Below are 12256 nucleotides of genomic sequence, written 5' to 3'. Positions count from 1 at the left end.
CATGACAGAAAAAAACAGAAATGTAGAAATTTTTGCAAATTTATTAAAAAAGAAAAACTGAAGTATCACATGGTCATAAGTATTCAGACCCTTTGCTCAGCATTGAGTAGAAGCACCCTTTACAGCTAGTACAGCCATGAGTCTTCTTGGGAATGACGCAACAAGTTTTTCACACCTGGATTTGGGGATCCTCTGCCATTCTTCCTTGCAGATCCTCTCCAGTTCTGTCAGGTTGGATGGTGAACGTTGGCGGACAGCCATTTTGAGGTCTCTCCAGAGATGCTCAATTGGGTTTAGGTCAGGGCTCTGGTTGGGCCAGTCAAGAACGGTCACAGAGTTGTTCTGAAGCCACTCCTTTGTTATTTTAGCTGTGTGCTTAGGGTCATTGTCCTGTTGAAAGGTGAACCTTGGGCCCAGTCTGAGGTCCTGAGCACTCTGGAAGAGGTTTTCCTCCAGGATATCTCTGTACTTGGCCGCATTCATCCTTCCTTCAATTGCAACCAGTTGTCCTGTCCCTGCAGCTGAAAAACACCCCCACAACATGATGCTCCCACCACCATGTTTCACTGTAGGGATTGAATTGTTCAGGTGATGAGCAGTGCCTGGTTTTCTCCACACATACCGCTTAGAATTAATACTAAAAAGTTCAATCTTGGTCTCATCAGACCAGAGAATCTTATTTCTCATAGTCTGGGAGTCCTTCATGTGTTTTTTGGCAAACTCTATGCGGGCTTTCATGTGTCTTGCACTGAGGAGAGGCTTCCGTCGGGCCACTCTGCCATAAAGCCCCGGCTGGTGGAGGGCTGCAGTGATAGTTGACTTTGTGGAACTTTCTCCTATCTCCCGACTAGGGCTGCACCTAATGACGAGTCGTCTGAGCACGATACGTCATCAAAAGCGGAAGTGAGTGTGCAATGCAACAGAAATTCCCTTCCGACCGGAGCGCGGAACACGGACGGACGTTGGCGCTGCATCGTGCATGTATTATGTATGCACGATGCAGCGCGGACATCCATGTTTAGATACAGCTGTATAGTAAAAGCTGATATCCATGTTTACGATAGAACGGGGACATCCGCGCTGCAGTCTGGTTTGTAGCTTCTCCACGCTTCCTCCTAGTAAGTTGGCTGGAGTGGGCAGCAACTGAAAATTGGATTAATCACTGAAGAGAATCTTCGTCCAAACATCAACAGTCCAATCCTTGTGATCCCCGGCAAAGAGTAACCGGGCTTTCCTCTGCCTTTGGAGGACTTCTTCCTGCCCTGTGTGACTTCAGACCAGCTTCAAAAAGTTGGTTTCAAACTGTTCTTGCAGGAAAAAGTCATATTTCTCCACAGTGCCCACTCATTTATAAGGTCCCTGGAGGTCTGAGGATGATTCCTGACACAGGATCAGATCAGTGCACGGTCATCTCATGAGGTAGAAAGACGTTTCCTGCCGTGACCAGCTAGCAGTTCAGTCGAACCATGTTTGGCTTGTTTTTTCTTGGTGTAATGAACAGCTGTCTTGGAGATCTTCAGTTTTTTTGGCTACCTGTCTCTTACTAATTTTCAGCAGTGCCAAGATGGTTGCCTTTGTGGCTTCACATAATTCTTTGTTTTAGGTATTATATGAGAGCTGACAACTTCTGAGTGGTGCTACAGCTTTAATGTCAGCAGGAAACCACTCTATGCCTTTGCATGTGCAGTGCTGTTTATGACATGTAATGACTCTTATATACTCTGGGAATACAGTGAAGCTTAATCATGTCAAATAGGACATAAAGTATGATGTTATCAGTAGGACTGGACCTGAATATCCTGAATATTCGTTCGCTACGGCGGTATCCGGATATTAATTTTGGTATCCGACTATTCAGGCAGTCTCCGCCACATCCACCAAACCAACCACCCCCCACCCCGTCGGACGTAACGGGCCGGAACGGATATTAGTCTTTAAGGGGGCCCGAATATCCGGAGACCAGAAACAACTATTCGGGCCAGCCCTAGTAATCAGCTGCATTTTTGTCGTGTTCATTGTATTCTTCAGGTAATATACCTTTAGTTGCAGACATTAAAGTGAACAAGAAACTGGAGAAAACAAGAGTGGCCTAATAATTTTTTCCATGATTGTATATGTTGAAATATTTATTACTAAGTCATTTAGATGGTGTACACTTGATTAAAACTCTCCCTCTGATCAAAATCACATTTTTTCCACCTTGTTAACATGTCCTTATGATTTCTTTAAATGTGGGAAAATTAATCATGAGCGAAATAGTCGTTTCTGAGCGATTTCACCTTGAAACTGCAGTGATGGTCTCAAAAATATAGATTTGGGCTTTCCAAACCTAATCCTGGAACATTTATTCTTCTTAAAATTTGGTTTCTGGTTGGGACATGTATGTCTAAATTACTGTTGTATAATTTGATTGAGGTAGATTAGTATTACAGTCTTTGAGCAGATTCATAGGTGAGCTGGTGTGCTCAAGGTGCAGCAAAGAAAGAAGCAACAGTGTCGAGTTACATCAGTCATTTTAAAGCAGGAAGGATTTATTTTTCATGGAACAAACTTCCAAAGATGTCATTTTGATACACAGAGATGATTTTTTTTTTTAGGGTTTAATGAACAATCAAAGAGAGACTAACACAAATTACTGACAGCTGTGTTTTGTCTGAAGCAGCGATGTTTGATTGACGCTGTGGTGTTTTTATAGGATCCTCCAGACTGCAATAAAAATGTCAGCACATTGGCCAAATCGCTCTGAGTCACAAAGTTGACAACTGTGGAGGAGAATTTACCTAAAATCAGCAGCAAGTGCAGTGAAATGATTTGTAAGGCGCGAGTTCTTTCAGAAGAGATTATTGTGGCAGCAAACAGCATCTTGAAAAAAATTTGACAAGACTGCAGTAACTCTGGAGGGCGTCAGAGATCCACATTTTCTGTGATGAAAAGAATATCAGGGGGAAAAACAAAACTGAGAAATCAAATGTGATCTCCAAAGCTGGAGTTGTGCAATTATCATTCTTGTAGGAGAAGGATTTATTTGTTTCTTTCAAATTTTGTCCGACGTCCACCAGCCCTCAGGAATACAGTTCAACCAGTGAACTGAACATCTGTCCCAATCAGCACGTAGTCCTAGAAAAAAAAGTTAACAGCTTTGAGGTTGTCAGTCTTTTCTATAAAGTTCTAAATGTTGCATTACATCTATCAAAGATATCCCGTTTTAAAGAAAATATTGTTGTGTATGATGTCAAATGAAAATGACTGTAGCAGATGGAACGACTCTTTACTTCCCTCTTAGCTGTGTAAGCATAGAACACACTCAAGTAATGTCGTAACAGTTGTCGCCATCTTAGAACTCTCTGCCTAATTCCTTTTTACGGCATCTTAGGAAGCATCGTATAGCACGGGGACACCTTGTGGTGTAAAGTATAAATGTATCTAAACAATAAATGTTAAGGCTCTGACCTTTAGGACTTGAAGTTGGGCGTTCTCAAGCTTCATCTTTCCAATTGCAGGAAGAGGGTAGCCTTTGCCAAGTTCAGCTAAGAAGTAAAATTCATAAAGTTAGATCAGCGTGTCACAAACATCCAATGTGGCAAACAGCATAGTGATATTTACCAACAGTACTTGTATAATACAGTTTAATTATGTGGCACCGTGAATGCAGCTCAAAATACTTAATATAAAACAGACCATTACAAAAAACACAATAACTACAACACACAAGACATTGAACAATCCAGATTACAATAAAACAGAAACTATTTTAAAGTATAGAGACATTAGGGTTACTCTAGTAAATGCAAATCTGTGTAAAATCAAATGTTGTAATTGGAATACTTTTAGTATATGTGTTAAAAAGCTAAAAATTTCCTGTTTATCTTGAGACATCAGTCAATATATATTTATCATTGGCTTGAAGAAGAAGCATCTGCAATACATATCATAACTGTGATTAGTTTAAAATTTATCATATAAAAACAAGAATTTTGAAACGATTCCCAAATGATACAAGAAGCAAGTGCAGACCACTCAAAGCCAGTGGTGAGAAAGTAATTGAGTACATTTACTCAAATTCTGTAATTCTAAGGTCCTTTTGTTTCACTTGAATATTTTAATCTGTTCATTTAATCTTCTCCACCACACTTAAGAGCAGTATTTAAATTATTCCACCACTGACAAAAACTGTCTTGACATGAGTTTCAGGAGTGAGCTGGGTGGTCATTTCATCTGAGCATGCATGATCAGGTACAGTCGTGTTTTCCACAGCACTGTACTACATTCAGCATTTTTAAAACCAAATATGAAGCCATCACTTTAGTGTTCCTGGTGCTTTGGCTCTGCTGTAAAAATGCAGATATCAAGCCATTGAAGGAATTTGTATCTCTGGAGAAAGTTCCTAGACAGCTTGTGGAACATTTGGTAGAGATGCACTTAAACTCACCATTCAGTTGGGGTATCACTACGACTTTAAGGAGAAATTGGAGGATGTTGTTCAGAGTTCTGACCTGTAAATTAGGATTAGAGTTAATTTAGTAAATAGCTGCTGATGGTGGAAACAGAGATGTGTTGAAATGCAGCTCTCACCTGAAACTGTCCTACAGAACTTGTACCCAGGGTCAGATCCATCCTGTACAAATTGGGCAAAATTAGAAGGTGATGTTCATTTGTTCAATAACATTTTGGCCCCGTTTTGTCTGTGTGTGTTTTTTTTTTTTTTAGTTACTCACTTGTTGAGGGTGACGGATGCAGCCAGCTTCATTCCACTAACAAACACATTGGCACTGACGCTGGTGTCCTGTCAGGACAAGGGTGGCAGAAAAAGCATTTTTCTAAATGATGCAGGGTCTTTCTTTAAAATTATATTTCAGTTATTTCAGCTGTGTAACTTACCAAGTTAAGAACAAAAAGTGGGGAAAGTGTGGAGTTGGGTTGGATGGCGTAAGCCGTCACTGTGGCCGTGGCCTGAATCGTCGCATTGTTGGGTTCAAAAGTGACTATGGGATTTTTCACCGTCTTCACCAACAGTTTCATCATCAGGCCTGGAAATTTCTGAGCAATCTATAAAAAAATAACATGCACAGTGATGCTATTGACAAACTACCTCAAATGTATATGCTGCTTTCTTAAATTTTCAGATTGTATGATCACCTGAGGGATGAAGACTCCAAATGTTCTGGTGTTGAGTCGGAAAGGAGAACCTTTTGGGATCTGTAGTGACAGAGAAAGATAAATCAGTGAGATGTCCTGGAAGCGGGTGTGTTAGAGGTTTAGGAGGAGGCAGCTCACCATGTCATCAGTGATATACAGGCTCAGGGCTCCTGCTTTGTTGTAGACAAAAGCTGCAGAGTTGGCAGTGAAGGCAGACATGCTTATGTACAACATTCTGTTGATCTGTGGCGGCAGGGAAAAGGCTTTGGGGGAGAACGGAGGCTCCTGGTGCTTACCAATGTTGTAAAATTCACCCTAAAATGGACATTTGCATAAAATATGTGATGAGTTTATGATAAAACTTTACAGATATATGTGAAGTGATGCACATTTTGTCACCTTCATGCTCAGATCTATAGAGGAGTTAGAAATGATGGGCGATGACACCATGGAGTATTCGATCTCTGCGTACTTGTCCACCTTGGCTACGACTAGAGAAAGGCAGAAAGTCACTCATACGGTTGACATCAGAGGAGCTTGAAAATGACTCACAGGATGGGACATTTTACCATTGAGAGTTTTCAACTGAGGGTTTAAATCAGACACTGTGTTGGCCACCAGAGGGCAGATCTGCAACAACAGAGAAGCTTGGTGTTAAAGTGATTTCTGGCTGGACTAAAAGGTAGATACAGAACATTTCACAGTCAGATTGTCACCAGTAAGGGGAGAATGTTAAACTCACACCACTAGACATTTTGTGTTTCTTGATATGATGGCAAACATGAGCCACAAGGATGGTTGTGGTTCAGAAAGTAAGGATGAAATAGCTTTTAATTGAATGCAATATTGACAAAGACATCCATTTTGTTAATATTTCCAAAAACAAAAGTGAAAACTAACTCTTAGAATTATAGAGACAAACCTGAATTTGCACTCCATATTTAAAGAATTCTCACTCCATCTTTTTTTTTAGTCCTCATGAAGTTTGTATCATTTCTGTTGGTTTCTGGCTGCTCTGTGCTCTCTGCTGGTCTCACAAGTTTTTCCAAGATACCAAGTAGCTTTTAGCTAATAGAAACATGTTTGAAAACTCTGGTGTCCTCATGGACAGATCATAATGAGATGGAAACATGACTTTTTGAGGATTTTGACACCAAACTGAAGAAATTTATCAGAAAAAACATGACAAAACTTTGTTCCTGCTCACAATCCTTCAAATTTCGATCAATAAATCCCTAAATCACAAAACAATCTAATGGTGTTATCTACAGTACTAAAATATATCACTCACTGGGAATATTTGCAAATTTAAATACATTTTAAATGTAGCGCTTGTAATTTTAGTCACAGACAACAACCATAGGGTGGAAATAATTGAAAGATTGTATTGTATTCAACATTACAAAAGTAACTTTGTGCAAAAAATCCAATGTAACAATGTTTCTTAAAAGAGCATTTGCTATTTCAGTGGCACATGTTGCACAAACATTCACCGACCTGTCAAAAAGAAATACTGTTTAAGGTCATCCCTCACACTGTGATATCATTGACATGATTTTATGATATACTTGCTGAGTAGATTCCTTTATGATCCTCAGAAGTTTGTTTAACTAAGCTGCATTTACATACAATGTAAATTTGACCCGAGAGAGTGTTGCAGAAAGCTGGTTTGCCCTCACCTGTTTTTTTAATGCGCCACGCACAAGGTCACCAAGTTTTTTTCTAAAGAGATTGTACACCCAGCTGAAACAAACCACAGGAATTACATGAGTGTGCAATAGGTCAAGCAGGACAAGTCAAACTAGGGAATCGCATTTGCTTACATGTGTTCAAACATAAGACTCTGCAGGTTTTCTCTCACCTGGCTCTACCGTGGAACTTGATATTCACCCTGCCAACAGCAGCTGCACAGTTGACGCTACTGACGGCTGGTCGTCCTGTCTCATCACTCTTGATGGCAATGCTGGGTGTGATTGTGAGTCCGTTTACACTCAAGTCAAAGGAGCCACTGCTACTTCTGTTGAGAGACAAATGAGTCACTGCTGCAGCATTTTAAAAAGAGTAAATACACTGTAAGGAAGAGCTCTTTTCTCACTCACAGTGCATGGCGGATCTTGTATCTCCAGTTTCCTTTCAGACTGATGTATGCATCACCAATAGACAGTTTGACTCCAGAACCCGGCACCAGATCCACTTCAGACTTTGGTAATCCAATGTTGGTTATTCGCATACTGGAAGAAGCAAAATGATTACAAATTATTGTACACAATCAGTCTCCATTTGAATTTAGTGGTAAGTTGAGTAAACTGACGCCTTACTTTGTCAAACTGTACTTGACTTTAATGAAGTGAGACACCCTCTTCGATCCTGAAATGTCTGGCACTTTGATGGATTTGAGTTTCGTCTGCAGGGCAGCCATGCCCAGTCTTTTTCCTGGTAAAAGGTAAGAAAATTCTATAAATCTCGATGCGATCACATGGCCGTACATTTACAATTGAAAGAGGATACATTTCCTGTGAGCCTCACCATATTCAATGCCTTTTTCTGTCAGCCTGACTTTTACTCCAGCATTGGTGCTTGAGGCTGCAGGGATCAGAGCCACCAGCAGAGCCAGCCAGCACCTCAGTAGCATCTTGATTTCTGAGAGATAAAGGACAAGATCATCAGCAAAATGTTCATGTTTCTGAGAACATGGCACTGAAAAACAGGCAAGACTCTGCTTTTTGCTGTTTTTCAGGAAAATTGTTTGGAAAGCAATAAATTACGGCTTCATTTCTTAAGTAGTTGTGTACTTTTCACCACTGTCCTGGGTTGGGTGGGGATTTGTGCCTGTAAAAGAGCTGACTGTTATTATTGCAGTCACATGAGTCCTGATAAGTCAGCAGGCAAGCAGTAGTTTTATTAAATTAAGCTGAGATTCGAGGCCTAGTTCACAGTTTTTGTCCGCTTTGAATGTAATTATTTCAATCACTGTAGAAAAGTTGCAGGATTTACAAATGAAAAAGTCTGACGTTTCAAGATACATGTGTAATATCTCAGTTCAGTCACACTTATGTGACTTTAAATCTCAGTTTTTAGATGTTTTTTAGCTACAATCTTGAACTCCATCAGCCAAGAATGAAAAACAATCCAAGCGGTTCTGTCTTTTTTCATTTCAACTTCCTTGAACTGTGGTCTATCAGAATTGAATCTAAGACATGGGACTTGCTGTATGTGTTGCACTGAGAGGGAGAAGCTGAGCTCTTATCAGTTCCTTCAGAAATTACACTCAGAGTCAAAAGTTTGGACTCATCTTCTTAGTTAATGGTTTTTCTCTATTTTCATGACTTTACATTGTAGATTCTCACTGAAGGCATCAAAATTATGAATGAGCACATATGGAATCATGTAGTTAAAAATAAGTGAAATAAGTGAAAACATGATTTATATTTTGGATTCTTCAGAATAGCCACCCTTTGCTTTGATTACTGCTTTCCACACTCTTGGCATTCTCCCCATGAGTGTCATGAGGTCGTCACCTGAAACGGGTTTCCAACAGTTTTGAAGCAGTTCCCAGAGATGCTGAGCACTTGTTGGCTTTTTTTTTGCCTTCACTCTGCGGTCCGTCTCATCCCAAACCATCTGGATTGGGTTTAGATCAGGTGACTGTGGAGGACAGGTCATCTGACAACACTCCATCACCCTCCTTCTTGGTCAAATAGCCCTTACACAGCCTGGGAGTCTGTTTGGGTTCATTGTCATGCTGAAAAGTAACTGACGATCCAACTAAACGCAAACCGGATGGGATGGCATGTTGCTGCAGGATGCTGTGGTAGCCATGCTGCTTCAGTGTGGCTTCAGTTTTCAATAAATCTCCAACAATGTCACAAGCAAAGCACCATCACACCTTTTCCTCCATGCTTCATGATGGAAACCATGCATGTAGAGAACATCTGTTCACCTTTTCTGTATCGCACAAAGACACGCTAGGTGGAACCAAAGATCTCAGATTTGGACTCATTAGACCAAAGCACAGATTTCCACTGGTCTAATGTCCATTCTTCGTGTTTCTTGGCCTAAACAAATCTCTGCTTGTTGCTTTTCCTTAGTAGTGGTTTCTTAGTAGCTATTTGACCATAAAAGCCTGATTGGTGCAGTTTCCTCTGAACAGTTGATGTAGAAATGTGTCTGCTACTAGAACTCTGTTTGGTGTTTATCTGGGTTCTAATCTGAGCTGCTGTTAACTTGTCATTTCTGAGGCTGGTGACTCAGATGAACTTATCCGCAGCTCAGAGGTGACTCTTGGTGTTCCTTTCCTGGGGCAGTCCTCATGTGAACGAGTTTCGTCGTAGCGCTTGATGGTTTTTGCGACTGCACTCAAAGTTTTTGTAATTTTCCAGACTGACTGACCTTCAGTTCTTTACGTAATGATGGACTGTGGTTTCTCTTTATTTAGCTGATTGGTTCTCTCCATAATATGGATTCTAACAGTTGTCAAAGAGGGCTGTCAGCTGTGGACCAACCTGACTTCTGCACAACACAACTGATGGTCCCAACCCCATTATAAAGGCAAGAAACTTCACAGATTAACCTTGAAGAGGCACACCTGTGAAGTGAAACCCATTTCAGGTACTACCTCATGAGGCTCATTGAGAGAATGCCAAGAGTTTGCAAAGCAGTACAAAGCAGAGTGGCTATTTTGGAGAATCTAAAGTATAAAACATGTTTTGACTTATTTCACACTCTTTCATTTACTACATAATTCCATATGTGTTCATTCATAATTACTAAAGTCAAAACATTAAATGAGAAAGTGTGTTCAAACTTTTGACTGGTATTGTACATCTAAAACAAAGGGTAAGAGAACGACTTAGCAGAAAAATAAACTTACTGAACAGTTTGAAACTAAAAACATTCATCATCTTTAAATGTGCACACCAAAACATCATCACTTTGTTTGTTTATGATGACAGCATTTACTGAATTTTTAAATGTAAAAACACTTTAAACACTGACACAAAATATGAAACACATCAGTCCTAACTTGAGTTGTTAGTTGAGTACCTATGGCACAGTGCAATATATTGTCATACAATAAACAAATCAGAATAAATAGGAAGAATAAGAGCAGGAATCAACTTTTGTTTCAAAGATCAGTCAAAATTACACTTCAAGTTAATTCATACACATCTTGACTTAATTTGTCATTAAATCTCTGCAAACTGCTGTCATTTAAAATCAGCACAGTCACTCTTACCTGAAGTTCTGGTTTGTCAGGACCCGACGATTTCTTCTGATGTGTCGGGGTGTGACTGGCAATAAAAGGGAATCAAAGAGGAACAATGAAGAGGAAGAGAGGTGCATGACCTGTAATTCACTTACTGATCCAGGAACTAAACTGTGCAAGGGGACTTACCTAATAACATTAAGCAAGTCTGGAGTTTGTCTCTAGACTCAATCCTGATCTGCACTCTGACAAAATTTTCAAAAATCCCAGAAGACTATCAATGGTGAAGAAATGTCATTTCAAACTCGATTTCAAACTACTCTGTGACTGTGCACTCTTACAGCCCAATGACCCAGTAAATTTCCATGATCTGACTTTGACCATGAAAAAACAACAAGTTGATCCTGCAAGCAGCCGATTGAAACTGGCTGTTTAGAAACTGATAATATCAATGTAACTTGTTTATGTGCCTGCTTAAAAACTAAATTGTTTCCACCTATTGCCAGTCACTCGTTCAGACTCTGCTCTGTTCAAGTGATTCCTTGCACAAGTAAAACTTTGCTTTGACTTGAGAGACCACTCTGAGTATTTATTTGGAGAAGTCAGGACTCCATTGAAGAATTTTCCTGACAGCATATTCAGCTTCCTGGTTGGTTTTGTTTATCAAATCTCCAGACTATCATTTTTATTGCATACAGCATATGTTGTTGCATCCAAAGTATTTTACTTCGCTGTAATAATATCCAGTGGGCCACAGTTGGTCTGTGTTTATTCTGACAGGAACAAATGATGAAGAACAAACACCATTTAGCTGTAACCTCCAGCTCCTCTCCCACATGACGATAGTACCAAAGGTTTGAGGATGTGCATAGACTGCTTTTCTCAGATAAAACAATCTGCTCACCCTTCCCAAATTCAAATGTAGTGACTTTGCTCTGTAGCGATCAGTCAGAGCTAAAACAATACAGAACCTTTAAACAAAGAAAAAAACACCTTTATAAATGTAACATCCTCTGCTGGCCGTGTAGTTGCAATGTGCTCCTCTGTTTGGGGAGATGGTTTGAGGGGACTGTATTGATTACAGCTGGCCGAAGACCAAGCTCCAGATCCCACCTGGCAGACATCAGGAATGACTGTCCTGGAGCTTCAGACCTGCTCTCAGCCCTGGTTCTCCCCACCTCCCAACCTGTCTGGATTGGTCCACAACCACAACTCCTCCTCCCACAAGACCCCAACCATCACCACACCTGATGTAAATCTGTAGCAGGTGTGCAGAGGTCTCTGTGTGTGTGATTGTTGTTTTCCGTAGCCACCGAGAGGTGGTTACTTGGAAGGGTAGCTTCTGTAAGCAGCTGCTAATTCAGTGAGATTGACTCATGTCTTGGTGAAGACTATAACTTCTGTTTGCAGTTCAGGTGAGAAACTACTATGTCCAGTGTGTTTCGTAGCCAGTGAGGGGTGGTGATTCACATCCTGTGTCTCATTGGTAATGTGTGTTTTGGAAGCACCTGTTTTATTTAGTTAATTCTGTGCACTCATATTTTATGAGTGTGTTGTTGCTATTGTGTTTAGGTTTGGCTAAAGAGTTCAGTTGTTTTGGTTTTCTTTAGCTATTTTGAGAACTCTGTGGCACCTGATGGAATATGAACAATATTTGTCGACTACACCCTGTCCTGTCCTGATGTCCTCATAGGAGTGAAGCTGAGAGTAGTAGGATCTCCCCGATGCCATTTAGGGTGCGCACATACGGATGAGAAGAGGAGGAGAAACATGTCACCTAATCATATTTAACAGGAAAACACGTCTGCAAGTCGGTACTTAATCACATTTAACCCGAAAACAACAGCAAAAACAGTAAACATACAACAGAAAACCCGTCAAGTGGCCACAGAGTGAAACGTAAGTCGCGCACGT

General features: G+C 40.4%; 1 protein-coding gene across 1 annotated transcript; it reads right to left on the bottom strand.

Annotated features, from left to right (window-relative positions):
- Window positions 1-2510: 2510 nt before the first annotated feature.
- LOC110972576 (bactericidal permeability-increasing protein-like) lies at window positions 2511-10874 on the bottom strand. Its single transcript, XM_051948589.1, has 16 exons — window positions 10373-10874; window positions 7663-7776; window positions 7455-7569; window positions 7236-7367; window positions 6998-7153; window positions 6816-6879; window positions 5706-5766; window positions 5536-5627; window positions 5275-5451; window positions 5137-5196; window positions 4879-5046; window positions 4716-4783; window positions 4573-4615; window positions 4430-4493; window positions 3451-3527; window positions 2511-3117 (listed from the first exon to the last, which is right to left on the bottom strand). Exons 2-16 carry the CDS (start codon window positions 7766-7768, stop codon window positions 3076-3078), a joined length of 1425 nt encoding a protein of 474 aa, XP_051804549.1. The 5' UTR covers window positions 7769-7776; window positions 10373-10874; the 3' UTR covers window positions 2511-3075.
- Between the last annotated feature and the right edge of the window lie 1382 nt (window positions 10875-12256).

This window comes from Acanthochromis polyacanthus, chromosome 5 (assembly GCF_021347895.1).
Source record: "Acanthochromis polyacanthus isolate Apoly-LR-REF ecotype Palm Island chromosome 5, KAUST_Apoly_ChrSc, whole genome shotgun sequence".
Taxonomy (NCBI): Eukaryota; Metazoa; Chordata; class Actinopteri; family Pomacentridae; genus Acanthochromis; species Acanthochromis polyacanthus.
Note: the sequence above shows the minus strand (reverse complement) of the source record. Positions and strands in the feature narration are given on the sequence as shown.